This window comes from Vitis vinifera, chromosome 17, assembly GCF_030704535.1.
Source record: "Vitis vinifera cultivar Pinot Noir 40024 chromosome 17, ASM3070453v1".
NCBI classification, from domain to species: domain Eukaryota; kingdom Viridiplantae; phylum Streptophyta; class Magnoliopsida; order Vitales; family Vitaceae; genus Vitis; species Vitis vinifera.
In genome coordinates this window covers 3902857-3927361 of record NC_081821.1, presented here as the reverse complement: position 1 = coordinate 3927361, position 24505 = coordinate 3902857, and the positions used below count along the sequence as shown (strand labels likewise).

The window sequence follows — 24505 nt, the reverse complement described above, 5'->3', positions numbered from 1 at the left end:
TTAGGCCGAAGAAAGGTATGACTAGTTAGGGTTTTTTTTTTAAAAAAATTAACCATTTTAAAAAATTAGGCCGTCTTTCAAAAAATGCATATTATATGCAATTATAAAAGAAGATAATACATTACTTAATTTTTGCAAAACAAGCTATAAGTGAGGGGTAAAGTGTAACAAAACCTAAATTTTATTAATTTTTTATTTGAATAAATATTTTAAAGATAATTAAGCCCAAAGGAGGATATTCCATATCTCATCCTTAACGACCACCTATTATTGTTCAAGGCAAACTGAAGCCCGTAACACGCGTGACCCCGCGCATAAACGTAGCATGTTTTCAGATACTATGCTCAAAGCCTCAAACACAACCTTAATTTTGCCGTCGAGTCCGTACGCCAGGCCGGCAACTTCGTCCAGGTGCACATGTGGTGACCCCCCAACAACTCTTTCCCGGAAACCACTCACATCTCGACACGTCACCACCACTCCTGCCTTTAAACGGTCTGTCAGATGGCGTCCTCTAGTTATTCATCTCCAGAACTTGACCACGTGTCAAATCTGACATGGCGTAACCCCGTTCGCCGCCACGCCTGTATATATATTATATATAACCCACACGTCCCTTGCAAAGGGACAGCATAATTTGTAGGGTACCCCAAGCCATGAGCCCATCGCAATTGAATGACCATGCACATACAAAAAATGGCTTGAAAATCAACAAGGACTCTCATTTGATCAAGAAATCATCACCACCGTCGTCATCCTCGTCATCGGCGATGGCCGTAAAGCCTCAGCAGCACCGCCATCCGGTCATCATCTACACACATTCACCGAAAATTATACACACTCATCCCAGGGACTTCATGGCGTTGGTGCAGAAGCTGACCGGGTTGTCGAGGTCGGATGACGACGGTCCAGCTCAGCAGGCGCAACGGAAGGCGGAAAAGGGCGATTTATCGGAGGATCATCGGAATAACGTGAAGGATGAAATGGAGTCAACTTCAGTAATCTCAGATGAGAATTGCAGCAGTGGTGCTACTGCCAATCTTGTAGGTGATGGGAATTCTTCATGTTTTCTGCCTCCGATTTATGAAAATCATCATTCATTTTTAGGAAATCTTCCTTTGTTTTCGCCAAATTCAACTGACTTTTTATGCTCAAATCATCCTTTTTATAATTATTCTGATTCTTTGATTTATACTCCTACCATCAGGAGTTCCATTTCATCCTCGACCTTGGAAGGATTGAGTGAGTTTCGCGATTTTTAGTTTTTCTTTCATTTGTTCGCAATTGAACTTTGGCAAGGAGAGAATTTCAATCTCTTTTTTAGGTTTTCGTAGAATTTGGATCTATTTATTTCTCGGTAGGATAATCTCTTAATCTCTTCGTTTCTTAGCATCTGCACTTTTCGCTGACATTGTAAATGTACTCGATTTAATAAAATGAGAACTCCATATGGTGAGAGAACTGCATTTGAGTTTCTTGTGATATTGTAATATTACTCAAAAAATAAAGGAGTCTCATTCGATGAAATTCTCATGGTGCAATAAATATTTGAATCAAAATATGAGCAGATCCTCAATTCGCACCAGATTATCTTGTCCTGCATTCAGCAAGGAAATGAAAATATGTCCAATTAGACTAAAACATACTAAACAGGGCAATTGAAACAAACTGATCCTTTTTATTATTTTTGTTATTTTTCATGGTAGAAATTTACATCCAGGCCTATAAATATTTTTTCAAAAAAGATAAAAAAGAAAAAACATCATATCACTCGAGACACATTTACACACATATATATATGCATAGTTTACAAGTTGCTATAATGTCACTTCCTCTTTTTCTCTTCCTTTTCTCTTTCAAGAAGAACAGGAGCTGCTGGAATGCTAAACCACCATTCTCTGAATCTCCTCATCCATCTCTCTGTGCTTGCTCTCCTTGGGGGTGAATAATGTGTGAATGTCTCCAGAAAGGTCAGTATAACCATGAACTTGAGGGGAACCAAGGCCAAAACCACGGCTATGAGCAAGAGAGCCATTGCAAATTTGAGGCTTGCCTAATCACAATGGAAACACCCCATCAAACAGTCTTGCACTGAAATGTAATTGATGAGCAGAAGCTAAATCATAACATAAAAAAGCAGTGTTGTAAAGACAGGTATAAACAAATCTCCGATTGATTCAGGGCCAGAGCATGTCCATGGTATGTTTGAATAGCCCAATATTACTCAAGATTAGCATCTAATGTAACTTTTAGGCATCATTTTTCTCTCTGGTTACTGTCTCTCTTGTTCATCAAGTGACTTGTTACACCAGGCACTCCTGCCATTTACTCAGAGGCAATGTATTTATTTATTTCTTTATCTTTTCAAATGGCTAAATGGGGGCAGAATCCAATGTCTCATGTTATGATGTTCAGTGAGAGCTGCATCTTGTGCAATGAAGTTACAGTTTAAGTACCATAAATTATGTAGTGTCCTTCATATCAAATGGAAACGAAAAAAGGGAAAGAGAAAAGGTTCATCACTGTCAAAGGAAGAGACTAAACCTGAGGGAAAATGACCAACAACAGGGCCCGTAACTTGAGCAGAACAATGTTTATATCCTGGACGAACACTTCAGCTTTAGAAATCGCATTTTGCACAGCCAAAAGCTGTTCCATTGTGTTCATCGTAGGAGGTGCTATTACCTTCACTTCCTCAACGGGCCTCCCTTGACCACAACATCTCGTAAGTGCCATAAAGACCGCAATAAAGATGAGTATCAGTGCCAAGGCATAACCCAGCCATCCCCTGCAAATGCAGATCATGTAAGTTCTCAAGAAACAAAGTGCCATGCAAGCAGGACGGAGCCAGCTGGGACCTTGGGGGGCCATCCCCTGCAAATGCATATCATGTAAGTTCTCAAGAAACAAAGTGCCATGCAAGCAGGACAGAGCCAGCTGGGGCCTTGGGGGGCAGCTGCCCTCCAGAAAATGATAAAAAATAAAACTCCACTTCTCTGGAGCAAGGACTCGAACCAGGACTAGCGTTTGCCACCCCCCACCCTCGAAACACTGACCAGGGACCATTGAGCTAAGGCCTACAGTTATTTTCAATTGGAAAAATATGTATAAGTATTAGAGGTTGCTCCCCCAAGTAAAGTCCCAACTCTGCCACTGCATGCAATGAACCAAAGCCAACTCAGCAAGCTGATTTAATTAAAAAATTTGTCACAACCTTTAGAAATACCTTAAAAATTTTCATGCACTAGGATTAGGAATCAAGAATATACAACAATGTAAAATAGAGTTGTGAACCAACCACTGATGCATATCTCTCCATCTTTCTGTAACTACAGCTCTCTCTCTTTCTGTCTGTCTGTCTGTCTCTCTCTCTCTCTCTCTCTCTCTCTCTCTCACACACACACACACACACACAATCCCCTTGGACAATTCTAAAAGCAAAAGGAGTTTCAAGCCCTACCTCGAAACAGGGAGAATATTGTTTAGATCTCAAAAGCGAACCTCTGCCCTTTCCAACCCAATTGATCTTACATATATATATATATGTATATAAATAAATAGATTAAGAACTGTGCCAAATAGAGCATAACCTCTGTATACAGGAGGTACACTTGGACTGCAACAAGTGCTCTAGTATAAGATATGAAAGAGAAAAGAGTAAAAAACAAAGGGAGAGCAAGTTCCCAGTTCTTTTCTTTTTTTCTTTTTTTTCTTTTTTGTTTTGTGGAAATAGATCCTTTAAGGGTGCTCCAAGAAGGTGCATTCCCGTATTAATTACCATTTGATGACATGAAAGCCTCTGGTAATAACATGTCACTCACAGACACATGTCGTTTTCTCCACCCTCTCATTTCAACTACCAGATTTCATGCATGTCAGTTCCACCTTGGCAAGCCTGCTGCTCTAGCCAACATCCTAGACCAACAAACCAGTCCCAAGATGGTGATGGGAGGGCCAGCCAAGGACTAAGATGTGTTAAGTCCATATTGGAACCAAAGCCCTTCTCTCAACACAAGCAGACATATTAACATCAGGTTGCTATGTCCACAATTACACATTCAAAAGGATTAAGAGATCATTAGGTTGGACCATCTTGGAGGAATACTAACCCTTTTCTAGGCACCAACTGCCAGGAATGCAGCAGTCATTCCCTTTACATGTGGTGTCACCTCTACCTGGAGGTAGAGGAGGAGAACCCCCTTTGCATTTACCATGGGAGAGCATCTGCGGTTCAGGGAATCTTAAGTGCTAAGGCATCTGCCTGAAATAGGCATCATATCAATATTACCCTATACTACAACATAAGAAATGGAGATAGTGAGCAAGGAAGTGCAGAGGTAACCACATGCGGCATATTGGGGATAGAAGAGGCCTAGTGCCTTGCCAGTGGAGAACTGTCCTAGCTAGATGGCATTTCCTTGAAATGCAACACTCCACAATTAGCTAGTTCAAAATGATGCCTATGCGTCAAAAAACTTAATAATGCAATAAAAATGGATAATTTGTAGTCGCATTGGAGCCTTCGATGAGGGGGGAAAGAGAGAAATAAATAAACTCAAAAGTTTCACTAAAAGCTTCTATGATTTTCACCTATAAAAAACCAACGAAATCTCAACATCAGAAACCACATAATCTATGAAAACTATTATTATTTCTTTTTATTTATAGTCTTTGAAAACCAAAAAAAAAAACTTCAAAAGAGTAAAAAATAAATAAATAAATAAAAGAGGAAAAAACAAAAGAAACATGAACATCCATGCCAAAAAACAACTGCATCTCCTAGATCTGCGAAATATCCACCATATCTACTGATATTACCCCAAGATACCCAGGATAAAAGTATCACCAAATCCCCCTCAACCACAAGGTTTCAGATCCGCAGTGAAGCAGCCTCTTTCAGGCCTGCCAGTGAGGCTATGCTCTCCACCACCTTAATAGTCAAACCTATGCCAGTGGGCTTATAGAACATCCTCACAAGTCAACCATTATGGTCTCCAAAATTAAAGTTAACAACATTTATAGAGTATATCTTTTTCTTCATTAGGATATAGTTTTAAAAGGAAGAGAATTTGGAAAGTGATTCTCTAGAGGAATTTACAATGAATGAGTTTTGAACATTCAATTGTGTATATAAGGTGGCGTCTATAAAAAATCTCCCCAGTGCAAAAGCTTGATCTTCAATAGTAAAGCTCCTAGAAGAACTGATATGGATGAAATAAGTGAGGTTTAAATTAAAAAGGATGGCAAAAATAGCGGCATCAACTGCTTGGAGAAGAAAGGAAATCGATAGAGCTAGGGGACTAACAAGAGAGGAGGAAAGGGAGAAGAAAAAGGTAGCACAGTTTTTGTTGCCACTTCACCCGCTGAAAGGAAAGAGGGCAAAAATTCCCAAGAGAATCACTGATGATGCTTATGGCATTTCCAGAAACAGTCACCAAAATACCTGGCTCATCATGTTTTCAACAGCTTTCTCTTCCGCTGCCAGCTACCAAAGGAAGAGATGAAACAAAGAACTTCCTTTTAACAAATAGATTGTTGATAAAATCCCATCCTCCAAAACGAAGTAAGGCAGCTCTCCATTTTATATACATCTCATCCAACAGCATTAAGACCTTCCTTTCCAAAATTTCATTTCCCCAGAAACAAAGGATAATAGACATTCCAGCTTTCTCACATGGGAAAATTCTGAAGTTTAATAATGGATAAGCTATGCTTAAATTAATTTCATGTATTTGAGTAGAAAGGTTGACAATGACACTTAACAATCTCAAAAGCAACTTCTTGCCACAAAAATAACAAATAACACAAGAAAATGGTTGCTAGAGAAAGCATCTTACCTCCAAATGATGTAAGTGAAAATTGAGCAGAATGCCAGAGACTTTCTGCTGTCATCCCAATATGCCAGAGAAAGAAGCAACTTCCCAAGCTCCATAACTGGAAAAAGTAACTCCTGCAGGTCCATGGGATGTAAAAGATACTACAATGAGAACACTTATTGGAATTTAGTGCTGCCTTTACCTAAGGTGAAGATCAAAAGTAAAGCCCCATGATTGTACATGTGTGTGTGTGTGAGACCTTCATGAGGGGTTAGCAATGATCATAATTACATTTCCAATGAGAGATTTGTTATCACAATCTGCCTCTCGGCTGAGGATTGAATCAACTGCAATATGCAGACTTTTTATGGTAACTGTTGAACTACCAATTTTCCTAAAAAGCTTAAGTTTATAGGATTTGAGATCATAATATTATATCATGCACTCTAACACCCTTCCTCTTGCGCAGCCTTATACCTACATGTAGGGAGACACACAAGTCCATAGGCAAACAACCACAATCAGCATCTTTTGGGCTTACTTCATAAATTGGGGATTTAAATATATAGTTGTGAGTTTGAACACATGACCTCACTAAACAAGACTAATACCATGTTGAACTACCAATTTTTCTAAAAGTTTAAGTTTGCAGGATTTTCACTCATAATGTATATCATACACTCTAACAGTAATCATCTGCATTCTCCCCTCAGGAAAATCATGGTCATGGTCATTTCCCTAAATTGATGTTGTTCCTTATTTTGTTATTGCTGAATTTGTTATTGCTTTATGCACACTGGACAGTTACCCTTCTTGATGTTCACTAGTAGTAATGGCAGCAAGATTTTTTTATACTATAACCAGGTTTCCAGAACTAATATATGAACTGTAGGCATTGGTTTGTGTATATTGAGGACTATGGGGAAAAGAGGAGGGAGTTGCTGGTTTGCAATAGACTCTTAAGTCTTTTGAAATTTCTGTGGATGTGCTTAGGAAGAAACTAAAGGGGATTATTGTGGAAAGAAGTAGAGGATTCACTTCATGAATTAGATTTGGGAGCTCCAGCTTGTGTTGGCTGTTGAAGGGAGTGGAGGCTGGCTGTAGGGGTGAGTTTGCACAGAGATTTGTTAAAAGCTGGGAGGATGGAGGTAGGAAGTTTAAACTAGAATGTCGAGCAAATGAGGCCGGCAGATTCTTATTATGTTCAGTGGTTGACTCGGATGCAAAGAGACATTGTTTAGTGTTCCCAGAAGGAAGAGGTTTTTTAGGAGGCTGGACCTTTTTGGCTGAAAAACTTCGTTCACTTGGAATATCGACATGTGATGAGCCTAGGGAAGTTTTTGCTTCCTCTAAGACTGAGAACAAAGATGGGGATTCTAAGGGGAAGAAAGAAAATTCCTACGTTGAAGCGGTGAAGACAAGAGGAGTCTCAAGAGTGAGAAGGTTAGGGGAAGCAGCGTGGCTACAACTAGGAAAAGAAGATGTGTCAAGAGGAAAGGAGCTGTTGGACCGATGCTTGGTTGGGAGATGGGGAGAGGCTTTGGTTTCGGTTCCAAACCTGTGTGCTCTGGAAAGTTGGGGAAAAAATCACTGGAAACCCAAAGGAGGAGTGAAGTTAGCAAGGATGGGGGGCCCTTTTATTCTGTTTGAGTTTGAGAAAAAAGCAGAGGCAGACAAAGTGTTACTCAGAGGTTTCCGGTGTTTTAAGGATTCGATTCTGCACTTGGAAAGGTGGGACCCAAAAGTGGGGTGTTCTCAAAGTTGTAAACAACTCAAGAAAGTTTGGGTGAGAGTGATGGGATTACCGCTGCACCTTTGGAGCAGGGAAGTTTTCAAAAAGATTGGAAATTGCTGTGAGGGCTTTGTTGCAGTGGATGAAAGCACTGTTGCATTTAAGGAACTCCAATGGGCCAGAATATTAGTGAAGTCGGAGGGGTTAGAATGGCCAAGTTCTCTGCAAGTGGTAATCGGCACTACTTGTTTTGCTATTCAATTGTGGTGGGAGGTGCTGCCAAGGGTGTCCGAAGTGTTTCCAGTGACCAGAAATGGCTCGGGAAATGAGCAGGAGGTTAGGGAAGAAGAAGGAGGGGCTTCACGCGCCGGCTATGTGGTGGAGCAGATGCAGTCAACTGAGCAGCCTGCAAAAGTGGCTGTGTCATCTGAAGATGGAGAAAAACGCTGCAGAAAAGACATGGAGGCTTTTTTTTCTGACTTGATGCCGACAAGAGGGGCAGAAGCGGACACATCTAAAAAAAGGTAGAAGTATGGTGGGGGGAACAATTCAAAATTTGGGCCTGCAGCCAAAGTTAATGGAACTTTGGGCTGGGTTTTGGAGACGGCAATGGAAAGGAGGCCCAATGAGGAGGGCCTGCTTGGCAACAAAGACAAATGTGGGTTGGCTCACTTAGGCCCACTTTCAATCATGATGGAGATAAATTTCTAGAGGAGGGCCTATTCGTTTTCACTGAGGACTGTGGGCCGTCCCACTTAGGCCCACTACCAAACACGCATAATTGTATGGAAGTGGGCCGACCCACTTTGGATTCAACTAAAGGTCCAGTTGAGGTGGGGCGACCCACTGTCAAAGACTCCTCTGGAGTTAGGGCTTACGGGGGATGTCGAGCGGTGGTCTGTGGGTGTCCAGAAGGGGTCAATTTCGACTTCCAACAAGGCTCGTCCCCTCCGGCGCCAAACACCAAAGTACTTACCGACGAAGCTCTAATGGAGGAGGCGTCCAGGTACACAGTTTCTCTTTCTCGGGCTTTTTTCTCGTTGGGGAAGCGGAATTTCTCTTCTTCTTCTTCTCTTTCTAGGCGGGATGGGATGCTTGTCGCCACAGATGGGGATTGCGGTCGGGACTGTAGGTCGGAAATAGTTGGGGGAGTAGATTTGGGTCCTCTAAGGATGATCATGGTGTATGGAAGGGAGGCGGAGGTCCTCGGGTCGTCGGGGTTGGCTGATGGGACTATCGAGGAGGGGACGGAGGACGTTTTGGAAAGGGATACTCAAGAGAGTATGGAGGAGGGGAACGAAATGGGGGAGTCGTGTTGGCAGTCCAGTTGCTTGGCTAAGTTTAGCCAATGCCTCGGAATGCCGACGGAGGGCTTTGAAGGAGAGATTCTGTTTCTGCTCAAAAGAATGAAAGAAATGAAATTTCAGAAGGGGAAGAAGGGGAAGCTCGATGGTAGGAAAAAGAGAATTGGAATCTTCAAAGTTCAAAAGGGAGTTGAGGAAACTGGAATGGACTGTGAATTATATTGGAAGAGGGGGGGGGGGGAGGGGCAGTTCTTCGAAGTTTAGATGAAGATTCGTCTACTCTCTTGGAATGTTAGAGGGGCTAATAATTGTGATAAGAGGAAGGTGATCAAAGCTTTGATTAAGAAGAATAGGGTGGACTTGGTTTGCTTGCATGAAACAAAAATTCAGGAGATGTCAAGGGGTCTTATTCGGAGCTTAGGAGTGGGGAGACGTTTAGAATGGGGAATTGTGGATTCAAGGGGTACAACGGGTGGTATAGTGGTGATTTGGGATAATAGGGTGTTGGAATTGATCGAGTTAGAAAAGGGAGAACACTCAATTTCTTGCCATTTTAAGAACTGTGAGGATGGCTTTATGTGGACTTTTACAGGGGTCTGTGGTCCGACCATGAGGAGAGATAGGGAATGTTTCTGGAATGAGTTGGGGGTCATTTATGGTCTTTGGAATGGGCCGTGGTGTGTTGCTGGCAATGTTTTAAAAACCGAACCGGACCGGCCGGTCCGACCGTCGACCGGTCACCATTCCGGTCCGGTCCGGCCATTTGGCCCGCAAAGAGGTTGAGCTGGAATCGAACCGGACGAACTGACGATCAGACCGCCGAACCGGACGAACCGGTCGGTTCCCTTCGAACCGTCCGGCTCAAATTTTTTTTTTCCTCCCAGCATTCGCGCAGCTATTCCCATTGTCGCCGGTCACTGGAGTGTCGTCCCGTTGGCAGCAGCCCCCATGCATTGGAAAGCCCTCCCCCAAAATGCTGCAAAGCCCCGTCGCCGGCCACTCAACCCCCCATCCCCCGCGGCTGTTCCCATTATTGCCGGCAGTGTTTGAAATATCGAAAAATTTTGGCGATATTTCTCAAAAATCCTGGAGTTAGGGTTCGTGAAATTTAAATCCATTCGCACAAAAGCAAAGAGACCCCAAGAACAGATCCAGAAAATAGGGAGCAAAAAAAATACAATTTTGTTGGTTTTCCTTGGGGGTTTTGCATGGATTTTCTCGGAAATCAAACGAGGATGAATTTTCCCGGAAATCAAATGGGGGATGGATTTTCTTGGGAATCAAACAGGGGTTGCAAAGAAAAAAAAACAAAAACATGATTAGACTAGTAACTGCAAGGATTGAGAGCGGCAGAGGAAAGTAGGGCTTTTTTACCTTTTAGGGATTGTGTCGCCTGGAGGGGAGGGCAACTTCAGAAAACAGAAAAGGCCTTCTTGATGCCTCGAGCGAGAGAATTCCTCCATATAAATAATTATTAATTATTAATAATTCATCGTAATTTTTATTAAATCAAAACCGTGGCTTGAGTTGAATGTATGCTACCTTAGACTATGATACTCTTTGAATTTGTTAAGGTTCATCATTAAAAAAAAATCTAATTTTAATTGTTTTATTTTAAATTATATTTAATTGATTAATAATAATATAAAAAATAATATTATAATTTTTTTAAAATTTTAATAATATATAAAAATATATATTTATGACATCACCGGTTCGACCACCGGTCCGACCAGTGAACCGTGAACCGGTAATTTTTCCGGTTCAATGACCGGTCCGGTTTTTAAAACATTGGTTGCTGGTGATTTTAATGTCATCTTAAGCCCTGAAGAGCGCAGAAGAGGAGGGAGTTATAATTCAGACATGTGAAGATTCGCAGATGCAATAGAAGACTTACTTTTAAAGGACTTGCCTCTGTTTGGGGGTCCTTTTACTTAGAGCGGAGGGGTGAATAATCAATCTTTCTCAAGGCTAGATTGCTTCCTGGTCAATGAGGAATGGGATTGTCATTTTAGTGGCTCAAGGCAATGTGTCCTTCCGAGACCAATGTCTAACCACTTCTCAATTCTGTTATAAGGAGGGGGTTTGAGAAAAGGACCATCCTCTTTCATATTTGAGAATATGTGGCTTAAGGTGGAGGGGTTTAAAGATTTGTTAAAGGCCTGGTGGGAGGGGGACAACTTTAATGGTTCTACAAGCTTTATTCTGGCTGAAAAACTAAAGATTGTGAAGTTTAAACTGAAGAAGTGGAACAGAGATGTCTTTGGCAGGGTGGATTACAGGAAGAATTTGGCTTTGGATCAGCTGCAATTTTGGGATGCAAAAGAGAAGACTAACAAACTGTCTTTGAAAGAGATGGATGCTAGAAGAGAAGCGATGGAAGAATACAAAAAATGGGTTTTATTAGAAGAGGTTACTTGGAGACAAAAATCTAGAGAAGTGTGGTTGAAAGAGGGTGATAGAAATACAGGTTTTTTCCACAAGATGGCAAACGCTCATAGGAGAAGAAACAATATGGACCGAATTAGGATTAATGGTGTTTGGCATTCAGAGGAGAATGGGATTAGCGAAGGAATAGTAAATGCCTTTAGATCCTTGCTGTCCAATTTGGGGGATTGGCGCCCTCCTTTATCCAGGCTACAGTGCGAAACGTTGCAAAATTTGGATGCTGATGCTTTGGAAGTGTCGTTCACGGAAGAGGAAGTGCATGGCGCGTTGGTGGGTTGTAGTGGGGATAAAGCTCCGGGGCCTGATGGCTTTACAATGGCTTTCTGGCAGTTTGCTTAGGACTTTGTAAAGGAGGATGTGATGAGCTTCTTCAAGGAGTTTTATGAACACAGTAAATTTGTCAAAAGGCTAAATGCAACTTTTCTGGTTTTAATCCCAAAAAAGGTGGGGGTTGAAAATTTGAGGGATTTTAGGCTCATAAGCTTAGTGGGAAGCCTATACAAGTGGTTGGCTAAGGTTTTAGCTAATAGACTTAAAAAAGTGGTTGGAAAGATGGTTTCTAAGGCTCAAGGGGTTTTTGTGGAGGGTAGACAAATTATAGATGCAGTGCTAATAGCTAATGAAGCCATTGACTCGATTCTGAAGAATAATGAAAATGGGATCATGTGCAAACTTGACATAGAGAAGGCATATGACAATGTGGATTGGTCTTTTCTTCTCACAGTTATGCAGAAAATGGGTTTTGGGGATAAATGAATAGGGTGGATTAAGTGGTGCATATCTACTGCAAGTTTCTCTGTGATGGTTAATGGAACGTCTAAGGGATTCTCACAAAGTTCAAGGGGATTGAGGCAAGGTGATCCTCTCTTGCCTTATCTCTTTGTGATTGCCATGGAGGTCTTTAGCTCTTTTTTTAAAAGGGCTGTGAAGGGAGGTTTTATGTTAGGCTGTAAGGTGAAGGGTAGGAACGAAGAAAGGGTTTAGATTTCCCACTTGTTGTTTGTTGATAACACCTTGGTGTTTTGCCAAGCTTCTCAAGACCAGCTGACTTACCTAAGTTGGTTGCTTATGTGGTTTGAGGCCGTATCGGGGTTGAAAATTAACTTGGAGAAGAGAACTCATTCCAGTAGGGAGGGTAGAGAATATTGATGATCTTGCCTTAGACTTCGGTTGTAGAGTGGGTAGTCTCCCATCCACTTATCTGGGCCTTCCTTTGGGTGCTCCGTTTAAGTCAGTATCAGTGTGGGATGGAGTGGAAGAGCGCTTTCGTAAAAGATTAGCTATGTGGAAGAGACAATACTTATCCAAGGGAGGGAAAGCAACTCTAATCCGAAGTACTTTGTCGAATCTTCCTATTTACTTTATGTCCTTGTTGAGATTACCAAGTTCAATTAGACGAAGACTAGAGTAGATTCAAAGGGACTTCCTTTGGGGTGGTGGCATCTTGGAGCGAAAACCACCTTTAGTAAGATGGGAGGTGGTATGCTTAAGTAAAAAGAAAAAGGGATTGGGGGTCAAATGTCTTTCCATTCTCAATAAGGCTCTCCTTTCCAAATGGAATTGGCGATTCGCAACTGAGAGAGAGGCTTTGTGGAATCAAGTTATTAAAGGGAAATATGGGAAAGATAAAGAGGGTTGGTGCTCTCGCGAAGTGAGAGAGGCACATGGCGTGGGGCTTTGGAAAGGAATAAGGATGGACTGGGAGTTGGTGGGCGCACGAATTTCCTTCAGTGTTGGCAACAAGAGGAGGGCGAGATTTTGGAGGGATAGATGGTGTGGGGATTCCCCTTTGTGTGAATCTTTTCCTTCCCTCTTTGCTTTGTCCGCTGAAAAGGAAGCTTAGGTGGTGGATGTTTGGGATCCCTTGCCTGAGGGGGGTTGGAATCCTTGCTTTTCAAGAGTCCTAAATGATTGGGAGGTGGAAGAGGCGAAAATATCTTTGGAGCATCTTCACGGGAAGAGAGTGCTTGGAGATGTAGATGATATGGTGGTTTGGACCGAAACAAAGAGCGGCAAATTCTCGGCCAAGTCTGATGAGGATGAATATTCAAGATATATATTAAGAAAGGGAATTAGTATTAGTTGTAATTAAAGTAGGATTATTATTACTTGGAATTAAATTAGGATTGGTATTTGTTGAAGTCTAATTAAGATTAGCTAGTTGAGTTATAATATAATTAGAATTTGAGTCATGATAGGTTATTAGAATCCTAATAGACTTTGGATGTTATAATTAGAATTAGAATCATAATAGGTTATTAGAGTCCTAGTAGACTTTGGATTTCTTAGAGAAGCCTATAAATAGGCTAATCAATGTAAATCAAAGGGATGGATTTGATGAATAATATTATATTTTCTTTCATTGCAAGGTTGCAACCCTCAATGGTGAGACTCCATTGATTTTCTTCTAGGTGAGACTCCTAGAAGGCCTTAGTGAGACTCTAAGGTTTTCCATCTTTTCTTCATTGTTTCTTCTTTTTCTCTATTTCTTATCTTATAATTTTCTCTACCATAAAGTTTATTCCTTGTTCCTCTCCTTACACCCTAAAAATAAAACCCTAGCCCACCTATCCTTGAGTGTAGGCAACCATCCTAGGGTTGTCCTACATCAATTTTGGTATCAGAGTGAAAATTCTTGGCATGAAGGCATATGTAATTGAGGAGTGGAGCAACGTATGCAAACATGGCTGAAGGCTACAACTTTTTTATGCAGCCATTGGTGAACATACCAAGGCTAAATGAAAAGGAGGATTGGCGACGTACTAGCATCTTCCAAACTCGTGTTGCTTGTCAAGGGAGACTATGCACTTTGATTATTGATGGAGGTAGTTGTTCCAATCTAGCTTCAGAGGAGCTTGTTGAGAAGCTTAATCTAAAGACAGAAGATCATCCAAATCCCTATCAAATAGCATGGGTAAATGACGCATCTATTTTGGTGAGTTCTCGTTGTCTAGTGACGTTTAATTTCAATAATAATTTTGAGTTATCAGCATGGTGTGATGTTTTGCCGATGAAAGTTGCCCATATTATGCTTGGAAGACCATGGCTTTTTGATGAAAGGGTCCAACATGATGGCTATGAGAACACTTACACACTTGTGCGCAATGGGCGAAAGAAGATCCTTCGTCCAATGAAGGAAATTCCACCACATAAGCAACCAGAGGAAAAAGTAGCACCCTTGAAACTAGAAGAGCCATCAAATATTCTTATTAAAAAGCAAGTCGAAGTTACTAGAAAGGACGAAGAAATCATCAATGATGAATCTAGAAAGCAAGAAGTGATGAAACTAATCTTAGATCAACCAATAGAAGAGCTCAAAGAAGTTGAAGAAGTTTCAGAACAATCAATGTTTGACTTCCCAAGGCCAAACATTATCATGAGTGGTGGCAAACATGAAGAATCTGTTGAAATTTCTTTTGAATATAAGGAATTCAAGAATCTTATTCTTCCACAAAACAATTTACAAGAAGAGTGTGGGAAACAACTTTCCACAAGTTTGTTGAAGACACATAATTATTTCGAGAATTATCAACTTGTTGTACAACATCAAAAAGTTTTTCGAAGTCCAATATTTGTCTTGCATGAAATTGAACAAGTTCAAGAGATCTTGAGATCTTGTCTTACCATGGGAAAGAGACGACGAAGAAAGAAAGGGTGGAAGGCATTGCTCGGAATTTCAATTGATCGTGGAAAATCATTAAAACTCGAGGTCGAGTTTTTTTCAAGTCAGGGGGAATTGATGAGGATGAATATTCAAGATATATATCAAGAAAGGGAATTAGTATTAGTTGTAATTAAAGTAGGATTATTATTACTTGGAATTAAATTAGGATTGGTATTTGTTGAAGTCTAATTAGGATTAGCTAGTTGAGTTATAATATAATTAGAATTTGAGTTATGATAGGTTATTAGAGTCCTAGTAGACTTTGGATGTTATAATTAGAATTAGAATCATAATAGGTTATTAGAGTCCTAGTAGACTTTGGATTTCTTAGAGAAGCCTATAAATAGGCTAATCAATGTAAATCAAAGGGATGAATTTGATAAATAATATTATACTTTCTTTTTCTTTTTGGCAATTTCTCCTAAAAACAGCCTTTGTTTTGATGGAAATTGCTAAAAACTGACTAGTTTGTGGGAGCACTCCAACAGTTAATTTAAGCTTCCATCTTCACCCTTTCCTCTTCTTCATTCAGGACATTAATCTTTAAGCAATGCTGATTAATCTTCATTAATTCTCACCCATTCTCCAAGCACTTTTACACTCTTCTAGTAGCTTTGGGCATGTTAGATTGTCAAGTTGTCCCAAGTGACAGCATAATTTGTCAGTCATCCCAAAATTATGGATCTGAGCAGCAAATATCAACAATGGAGTTTCCCCACTCAGATGCTTAATAATCATGCTAGAACTTAGAAACTACTTGCAATATTGCCATAGCTCATGATATATGATTTTTTTTTTCTTTAAATAGGAAAATATGATAATTAAAGTACCATGAACCCTATAGGAAAAACCCCAGAAAAAGAAGAAAAACAAAGTTAAGCCAACAGTAAACTCTCAATGATCTCCAGAAGAGACAGTACCCTCTGTCAACCCCAAGGATGGATTAGATCACTTGAACAAGGATTTTAGACACATCGTTTAAGTTGAACCAAAAACTCTTTCCCATTATTCCAGCTATGACCCTGCATCTACACTTCATTTTGCCCTTTACATACAGCATGACCATGCCAACAAGTCAAGGAACACTTCATGGAAAAAGCAACGCCAACCAAATGCCAAAAAATGAGATGTAATGCCACAAAGATCCAGCCAACTTGCAATGGAGAACAAAGATTTGTGGACTACTCAACTCAGCAACACTAGTAGCACCAATTGACCATAGTCCACCTCATTATTAGCTAATCCATGTGAGAATCTTCCTCTAAGCTGCTTTCCAAGCAAGTGAGAACTGTGGGTGTGCAAGAATGTTATACCACATCACTAAGAATAGGAACGAATGATATGCTGGGAGCTGGCAACCCAGGGAAAAAATTCTAAACCAAGAATCACCCCTATCATGACACCTTCCACAAAGGGAATCCCATCCATTCTGATGCTATAGCTATGAATGCAGAGACCATGAAGAGTCTTGAGCTTAAAATATTGAAAACTACTGAAGAAGCTAGGTTTTTAATCACTTTGAGCATCTTTCAACCTGAAACAACCTTCAGCTGACCTATCAGCCAGCAAACAGAAAACGACTGGGAAGCGATCCTCAGAAGACTGACCCCCACATCAAATATGAAGCCAGAATTTACTTCTCAACCCATCCCCACCAATATCTCAGTGAATGCCTGGAAAAGATTCCAACTTTTCTGAATAGCTTTTCAAATGCCATGGCTTATTGGCCCCCTTTCTCCCTCAACTACAATGCTCCTTTCCAAACCCAAATTTCTCCTTGATCATCATACCTCTACAGTTTCTCTCTCCAATTGCAAATCTCCACAACAATTTACTAAGCATAACTTTGCCAAGAACAAGTACTAATGCTCGAAACTCCTTTCTTTGAGGTGCAGACAGTATAATATTTTACCAAATCATACATCTTCTTCACCACCTCATATAGAATATTTCATTAGATTTTTCTAAATGGTTACCAACAGAGCCAGGGAGACTGAAAGCAAACATAAATTCCACTGGGAGACTGGCTAAAGGCCTCGTGATAAGCATGAGTTTACACCTTTTATATTGGGATGTAAATGGACCTACATCCTGATATAGATGAAAAGGTCCACAATCAACAACTTTAGTCTAGATGATCCCACTCTGGTCAAAATTGCCCATGAGACCCCACATTGCTTGAAAAAACAGCACATATTAGCAATACAATAATAGTATTCTATCTCCATCACAAAATTACGTAGCATCATCAGCAAACACGTGGACAACCTCTAATTCTTACCCAACATACTTCCCTCTGCAGAAATTATGGGTCTATAGTCCTTAAAATCTCAGGAAACAGGCAATAAAAATAGCATTCAAACTCTAAAAAGAACCAGCACCGAGAAGGTCCCATAGATTGCTGCCAAAATGTCAAAGTAAATCATCAGGGGCCTTCCTCAAAAGACCTTGCCAGCCCAAGCCAACCTTATAGATAAAGAAGAAAAGACAATCTTAACCAATGCCAGGTTATGTAACTCTGTGATTCCAACACAAGCATTGGAAAAAAAAAAAAAAAAAAACCACCCCTTTCTAAAAATCTTTAACTTCAAATAACCAAGAACTCTTGCTTAAGTGATGCCTCTACTCTGGGCATCAACAACTCTATGGAAAACATTGGTATTCCTATCCCCTTCCTAAACCACAAGGCTCCAGATTTCTTTCTCCAATCAACCTCCTCAAAAACTTTATCCTTCCAAACCTCTTCAAAGCCTCATACTCGAAACCCACTGCCTCCACTTAGACAGCATTCAGCACTTTCTTTCACATTCTGCTACTTAATGTAATCCAAGGCTCACACTTGCCTAGTTCTAAATTGTCAAAAACAGCCTTGTTCCCCATTGTCAAGTCCTTCAAGCCTTCAATTTACTAGTTAAGATGAAACTTGGTCCCCTTGCAAAATGAAGGCTGTTCAATTAATCTTTAATAAAAGCCCCAAACTTCTCCTTGGCCACTTGTCTCAAAATGAAAGATATTTTCCAAGCCTCAATCCACCACTGTGAAAAAGAAAAGGAAAATGACCAGAACCCTCCCCTCTGAAGGGCCATACAGAATGATCCTATTAGTTCTTGAACAGACAAGAAACTGAATTGATACCCACCTCCAGCCCAATCAGCAACACCACCTTTTTGTCCCATATAACCAAAATACCATTTTTTTATAAATAAGTAGAAGTATTGTATTACGAAGAGGAGCTAAAATAGCGCCCCAAAGATGTACAGTATAGAGACACTTACCCTCTTACAGCTGAACCAAAACAACAAGAAATACAAAAAACACCTCCTCCCTCACCGAGAACCCACCCAATCAATAAAATCTATTAAGTTCAAAGGACCACCTTTTATAACCAAAATACCATAGGCATGAACCCTTATCAAGGGTGCCCAAACCAACAAGCACCCTACATCATTACTCCTCACAACATCCCAAGACATAAGCTCCATCTCAGTTTCTTGAAGAGAAACCTCCTCAGTTTCTGGGCAGGGTAACCTAATGACCCATTTACCTCATAAACATAATTTGCATCCCTTGTGAACTTCATTGGTACGGTGGAGTATTAATTTGCTTTGCATTTCTATTCCTTTGACATTGGTAAAATTTCTTATATACCAGAATAAAAATCTAATACCACAAAGAAAAAATGCCTTTAACAACAAAAAGTGTTATAGAATGAAAAATAAATGAACATTAAGCTCCAATTAACATACACATCACCCATAAGTATATCCAATCCAGAGAAAAAAAATTAAATAAATAAAAACATCCAATTAGCTTGAATGTCTTTCTCCCTTTTATATGTATTGAAAAAGATGATGACAATAAAGCATAAAGAGATTCTAATAAAAATAAATAAATAAATAAAGCATAAAGAGATTAAAAATATGAGGATACACAGATAAAATTAACACAAACAGAAGCTCTAAGTCAAAATATAATGAAATAAAATGATACACACTAAACTAGTACCCAATGTTCAACTACATTTTCTTTTTTACCAATATACAGCTTATACATACCCTTACAGCTTACATGAACTGACCCTATACATCAATTACTCATTATTTTCACCTTATCCATGAAAGCACTTTCAACTTATACATGAATTTTTTTTTCCTTTAGTCCAAATAGTGTGTAGTTATTTATGTTATTAATTTCTGAAGTTCCAATTGAATTTCATATTTTGATCATTTCTTTTGAAAATTCCCTAAAATTGTTTCTTTTGTCAATGGAAATTTCAAGTCATCCTACACATCTGGACAGTCTATATTTCTGTCAATCTAGACATTTTAATCCTCACATATAGCCAAGGAGAAACCTTATACACTTTCTTTAGACTACAGAGAGTCTAACAGATTTCAATATGGGTATGAAACTGCATTTGCCTCTAGGAATAGCCACCTAGGGAGCCAAATGTGATTCCTCAGTGTCCCACACCAACAGTATTCAAACAAATTAAAATGCTTTTCTTCAAGGAAATTTAAGGAAAAAATGAAAAAGAAAGAAAAGAATCGGGGGAGGAGTGGAATAAACCACAGCACAGAAAGTTGAAAAGCATAGCCTTGTGAAAACTTTTAGAATTTTACCCATACCTTCATTACTGCCAAATTGGTGTCAATGCCATCTACTTTTACACCATCAACTGTTTCTTGTGCTAGCACCACCTTCTTATAGTTGCTTCTGGATTCCTTCACTACTTTTTCCAACATAGTCATTTTCCCAACAGCTATCTCACCAACAACAAGCCCAGCCTCATTAGGAACATCTGGACTTGTTCCGAAAACAAACCCTAAGTTAGAAACCATGGCCAAGGCTGAGATTGAATACATCCCACCTTCAACCACTGAATTGTTAGTCCTGTCTAATTCCCTTGATGTTGACAAGTTTGCAAGTGTTTCTAATATTAAGTCTCCACCTGGAAGCTGATCACAAAGATTAAACATGAGAAGAGCCTCGCTACGAAGAGGAACTGCAGAACTAATTTCTTGAATGGCCTGCACTCGCAGAATTCCAAGCACAGCCTTTGAAAGTGCCTCATCACGTTCAACTCCACTAATCTGGAACTGATGAATAAATCTATGAACATATAAAATTTCTCGGATAATGGCTAGCCAATGGTCCCGACGAGTATGTCCTTTAAGTTCAGGAAATTCAATCACAACTGGTTCTGATCTACAGGAGAAATCCTTAAAAAATTAATAGCTTATAATTTTCTCAGACATCAGCAAAGAAGCATTATGACTAAAAGGAAAGTAAAAACAATAATAAAATGACACTATGTAGTTTGAAAACCGGCATGTCAAAATTAGATTTACTAAGTATACAAGAAATAGGTATGCATCATGCCTTACAAGGAAATTGATTTATACAGAACTGCCTTGTCAAAAAGTCGTGTACCCCATGGTCCTGTCAACTCAGGTTTAACGACCTGTTTTAAGTCATCTGATAAATCGTATATTTTGGCCTTATCATAAGACACGACACGAAGAGCTTCAAAGTAAAGCGCATGATCTGTGAGAATTAATCGACCTGCAAATCACAATGTTTGTCAAAATAAAAATAAGAAAACAAATACTGCATAGAGTAAATGCTCCTTTAGATAAGGGCAATTTGGCATTTTGAAGATCTGAACTGTTAAAAACATGCCCCTGATCAACATGGATACCCACCCCACCCAAAACACACATACAACAAAGATAAGTATCAAAAAAATTACAAAATTTGGATTAAAGAAAAAAGAAAAAGAAAAAAGAAAGAAAGAAAAATCATCCAATGAACTTACCAGGCCATGTAGAGATTCCTATATGTTCAAGAACTGGTTGGGTGGTAACCGTCCCATCCACTTCCAGGATCTTTTCTCCCCTTGAGGACCGGACAGTAGAAAGAAGAGATGACTCTGATTGGCACTTCAACTTTTTTATTGCTCTGTAGAAATAGTGATTGAATAATACAGAACTAGATTGAAATCATCAACCAAAATTAATATTGATGATGCAAAAATTAACCTGAACTTGAAATTGGAGTAAATAAAGGGCATGTAAATTCCAGATCTAGGGAAGCAAAGATTTAAGGAAGAACCCCAAATCAACAAACAAATGGACCAGGACTTTCTGATAGGCAAAAAAAAGGAAAGACCAGGCCTTGTAGCTGTCTGTTTTGTTCTATGCAACTGAAAGTAAACAAACTTAAACAATTGTGACATTATCAAGTCTCTAAGGATAACCAAAAAAACAACTGAACCCAGAACAGAAGAGAGAAGATAAAAATGTCTTGATGGTTATTTAAATAAAATAAAATAAACCAAAAGAGCTATTTAAGTAACCCAACCAAGGGAATTCAAGGCCTGCGAGATTAAAAAAAGGAATATGTATATATATGCAACACAATACTGGTTTGTGACAACAAGGCATTTTTACTCTGTCCTTTTCATATGGAACACAAGTATTGCATCATGATAATAAGGTTATGTCATTCTACATCTCATCAGTCCCATTCTCATCAAACTACAGCTTGCATACTCAAGCTTTTATATGATATTTCAATCATCAGTTCTGAACAATTAACTGCTTACAAAAATCACAGAAAATATATAATTGCTATAAATAATAGAGAAGGCCTCCCTTATACGAACAACGCTTATTATCTAATTTTTTTAAAGAAAAAATTAGGTCCATGACTCCATGAATAATAACTAACATTTTTAAATAATTATTAATTAGTACGTTTTTTTGGGAAATTTTTGTATATTATTAGAATTTCTATTTCCACTTACATAAGATCATTACAGAATTCATCAAATCATTGTTTATATGTTAACATTGATTCATAAAAGAAGGCTCACTTTTGTTAGACCCTTATCTCCTATTGTCCTTATAGTTTGTTTCACTGTTTTTTTCAGGCAAAACCTGGAATTTAGTTTAGGTTTGGGATTTTCAGAACTGGATCTTAAACCGGCTTTGTAGTTTGAAAGAAGACACTGATGGATAAAAGTATTAAAATTATGATGATGAAAGCAATCAACAACTGAATAAATCTACATCCATAAAATAAGGAGGGCAATCAAGGGCAATGCATTAAGTAATACCTTTCTAGTCCAGTTAGGTACTTATCATAGATGGAGAACTGAAGCCGACCATCAGTTGATGCTGTAAGCACCTCAAAAAGATTATCACTGATAATCACATTGGCAATGGTAGGAACCACCGGAGCTATTCTTGAAAAGGCTTCTATCCCAACAGCGGCATCTTCACCCACCTGAAACAACAATGACGGCAGCATACATCCACAAAAATGTCAAGAACTGCCACAAAAGTAGGAACCAGAGTTTCCTACATGAGCATTTAGGTCATGACCAAATTCATAAAGAGACTAAAATTCAACAAGTTACCCATTTGCTAAAACTTATTGACTATCTTACCAAAAGAAATACATCCAACTATAACATTGATAAATGGGATCCCAAATATCTAGCAAGAACATACCTCTATCAGATGATCAAGATATAGCTAAACCAATAAAAACTTACATTAAGTAACGGTTGGCAGGTGGCACTTGGAGCTTCCCACGCTAGCATCATGTCGAATGTTAGACGTCGAAACTTTTTATCAGCCAAATGACCTGTTACTTGTGTTGATAGAGCAAGTGCCCTGAAACAACAGTATTCCAAAAAGTTCCTGGCAAAACATGATGGATGCTTTATAGAATCAGAAGCTTCTGCATCAAAGCTTTCACGAAGTTCCATTGTAGAAATGCCAAGGATTCTGCATCATTTATTTTTAATTGTCCATGAGAAGACCAGCAATTTGTGTATTAATCATTATATCAAAGAAAGATATGTGCAGATCACCAGTCCACCAGTCCACCCAACATTTGTAGCAAGCATAAAATAACAATTTAAAAGGAAAAGAAATAAAGAAAGAAAAAGAACTTTCAATCACTCCTACAGCCTAAAATCCATACATACATTATGGAAAGGTGACAAAATAATACAAGTGGCATAGCCCCTCACTCACTTTGAGCATCTTCTGACCACAATATTTGCAACAGGCGAAAGCTCCTGAATCCAATTTTTCCGAGCTGATGGAGACTTTCCCATCTCCTCAACTTCATCATTGAAGGAACTCCTGCTGCCAAGCAACCATTTGAATGATCCCTCTCTTACCAGACCCTCCAGCATATTTCTAGTTTTGCTTGCCATGGCCATCTGGTATTTTCCCACTCCGTAACATCAAATTGAAAAGAAACCCACCATCAATTGCTTATCGAACTCTCTGCATTCAGACAGAAGATCTCAAAGTGTTCAATCTCAGCAACTTTATATGAAAACCATCACAGATAACACAGCAAATGCCTTTTTATTGGAAACCCAAGTATCAAAATGCTCTCAATCTCTACAAGTTTCCAGCTCTGCGATTTCCCACAAAGACCCACAGGCCACAACAGATGACACACCAAACGAGTTTTTATTCAAAACCCAATTATCAAATTAAGCCAATAATACCTTCTGTTCCTGCAACTTCTCATAAAACCCAACAAAGATTACGCCCCAAATATCTATTTCGTCAGAACCCAGATATCAATTTTCACCATAAATAATTGCGATCTCTGCAAAAATTTCACCAGGAACAACAAAGATCAGTTACCTCAAAAACCAAAGCTTCGCCATGAAATCCTCTTAATTTCTGCAACAATTCACCGACCACACCAGAGAGCACATTCATTGAATGGTCATCCAGAGACTCAGAGAATGAAAAGAAGGACGAGGAGTTCGTCAGTAGCTTGTCCAAATAAACATTCACGAGGCAACGCCAGACGTGTGACGCAATAAATCAAGGCACAGTTAAAGAAGCCTCGACTAATCTTGACCCATCTCTCTTGGGCTCCTTTCCATACCCACTTCGATATGTTTCCTTCCAGGCGAGGCTAATCAGCCCAGAGAATCCCAGTTTTCCATGTTTCCTTAGTTCTTATCTTATTCAACCTCACTGATTACTTCTTCAATCCAGATATTTGTGGCCCATCTCATCCAATCTTCTCTGGTAAGCAGATTAAGGCCTGTTTGTTTTTTCCGAATCTTCAAATATTTTATTAAATATGATTTGTTTTTTAAACTAAACTTTACCTTCAATAATTCAAAATTTAAATTTGAAGTTTCCCCAATCTATTTTTATTTACATTTCAAACAAACAAATTCAACCTTCAAATTTATTATCCATGAAAAAAATAATAATTTTAATTATTTCCAAAGTTTTATTCTATTAACCATTTTAGAAGTAGCTAAATTTAGTAGTTGGATTTGGAGATTTAGAACGAGTCTCATGCAAAACGCTTCATTTGTATACGAGTAGTTGTAATTTAATATAGCTTTAATTGTCAATCACCTTGACTTTTCCACTTAATAAACTTTATTTTTCTTATTATTTTGTCATTTATTTATCTTTTCAAATTATAATAAATACAATTAGACCCACTCATCCTTTGTTCAATGCTCACACTTGATATTAGA

At 39.1% G+C, this 24505-nt stretch overlaps 2 protein-coding genes across 5 annotated transcripts; one reads left to right on the top strand and one right to left on the bottom strand.

Annotated features, from left to right (window-relative positions):
• Positions 1–398: 398 nt before the first annotated feature.
• On the top strand, positions 399–1527 carry LOC104882346 (VQ motif-containing protein 20). The gene has a single exon (XM_059733944.1). It carries the CDS (start codon positions 657–659, stop codon positions 1260–1262), a length of 606 nt encoding a protein of 201 aa, XP_059589927.1. The 5' UTR covers positions 399–656; the 3' UTR covers positions 1263–1527.
• Positions 1528–1658: 131 nt separating this feature from the next.
• On the bottom strand, positions 1659–24055 carry LOC100252490 (uncharacterized). Of its 4 annotated transcripts, XM_059733941.1 has the most exons (11): positions 23643–24055; positions 23013–23270; positions 22526–22760; positions 22085–22254; positions 20783–20925; positions 20352–20529; positions 19593–20172; positions 5838–5950; positions 2686–2788; positions 2545–2601; positions 1659–2053 (listed from the first exon to the last, which is right to left on the bottom strand). In XM_059733941.1, the coding sequence occupies exons 2-11, from the start codon at positions 23201–23203 to the stop codon at positions 1826–1828; spliced, it is 1998 nt and encodes a 665-aa protein (XP_059589924.1). In that variant the 5' UTR covers positions 23204–23270; positions 23643–24055; the 3' UTR covers positions 1659–1825. The 4 variants fall into 4 exon arrangements, with proteins under 4 accessions (XP_059589924.1, XP_059589926.1, XP_059589923.1 ...); XM_059733943.1 differs by having other exon boundaries at positions 22964–24055; XM_059733940.1 differs by having other exon boundaries at positions 2545–2788.
• Between the last annotated feature and the right edge of the window lie 450 nt (positions 24056–24505).

What these genes read in the sequence shown, in the direction of transcription:
- LOC104882346 (XM_059733944.1), top strand. Translation starts at nt 657, where the DNA reads ATGAGCCCATCGCAATTGAATGACCATGCACATACAAAAAATGGCTTG.
- LOC100252490 (XM_059733940.1), bottom strand. Translation starts at nt 23,203, where the DNA reads ATGGCCATGGCAAGCAAAACTAGAAATATGCTGGAGGGTCTGGTAAGA. An exon ending in TACCTAACTGGACTAGAAAG is followed by an intron (nt 20,926 to 22,084) that starts GTATTACTTAAT and finishes CTATTTCTACAG; the next exon opens with AGCAATAAAAAAGTTGAAGT. An exon ending in TGTTGGTCATTTTCCCTCAG is followed by an intron (nt 2,054 to 2,544) that starts GTTTAGTCTCTT and finishes CATTGTGATTAG; the next exon opens with GCAAGCCTCAAATTTGCAAT.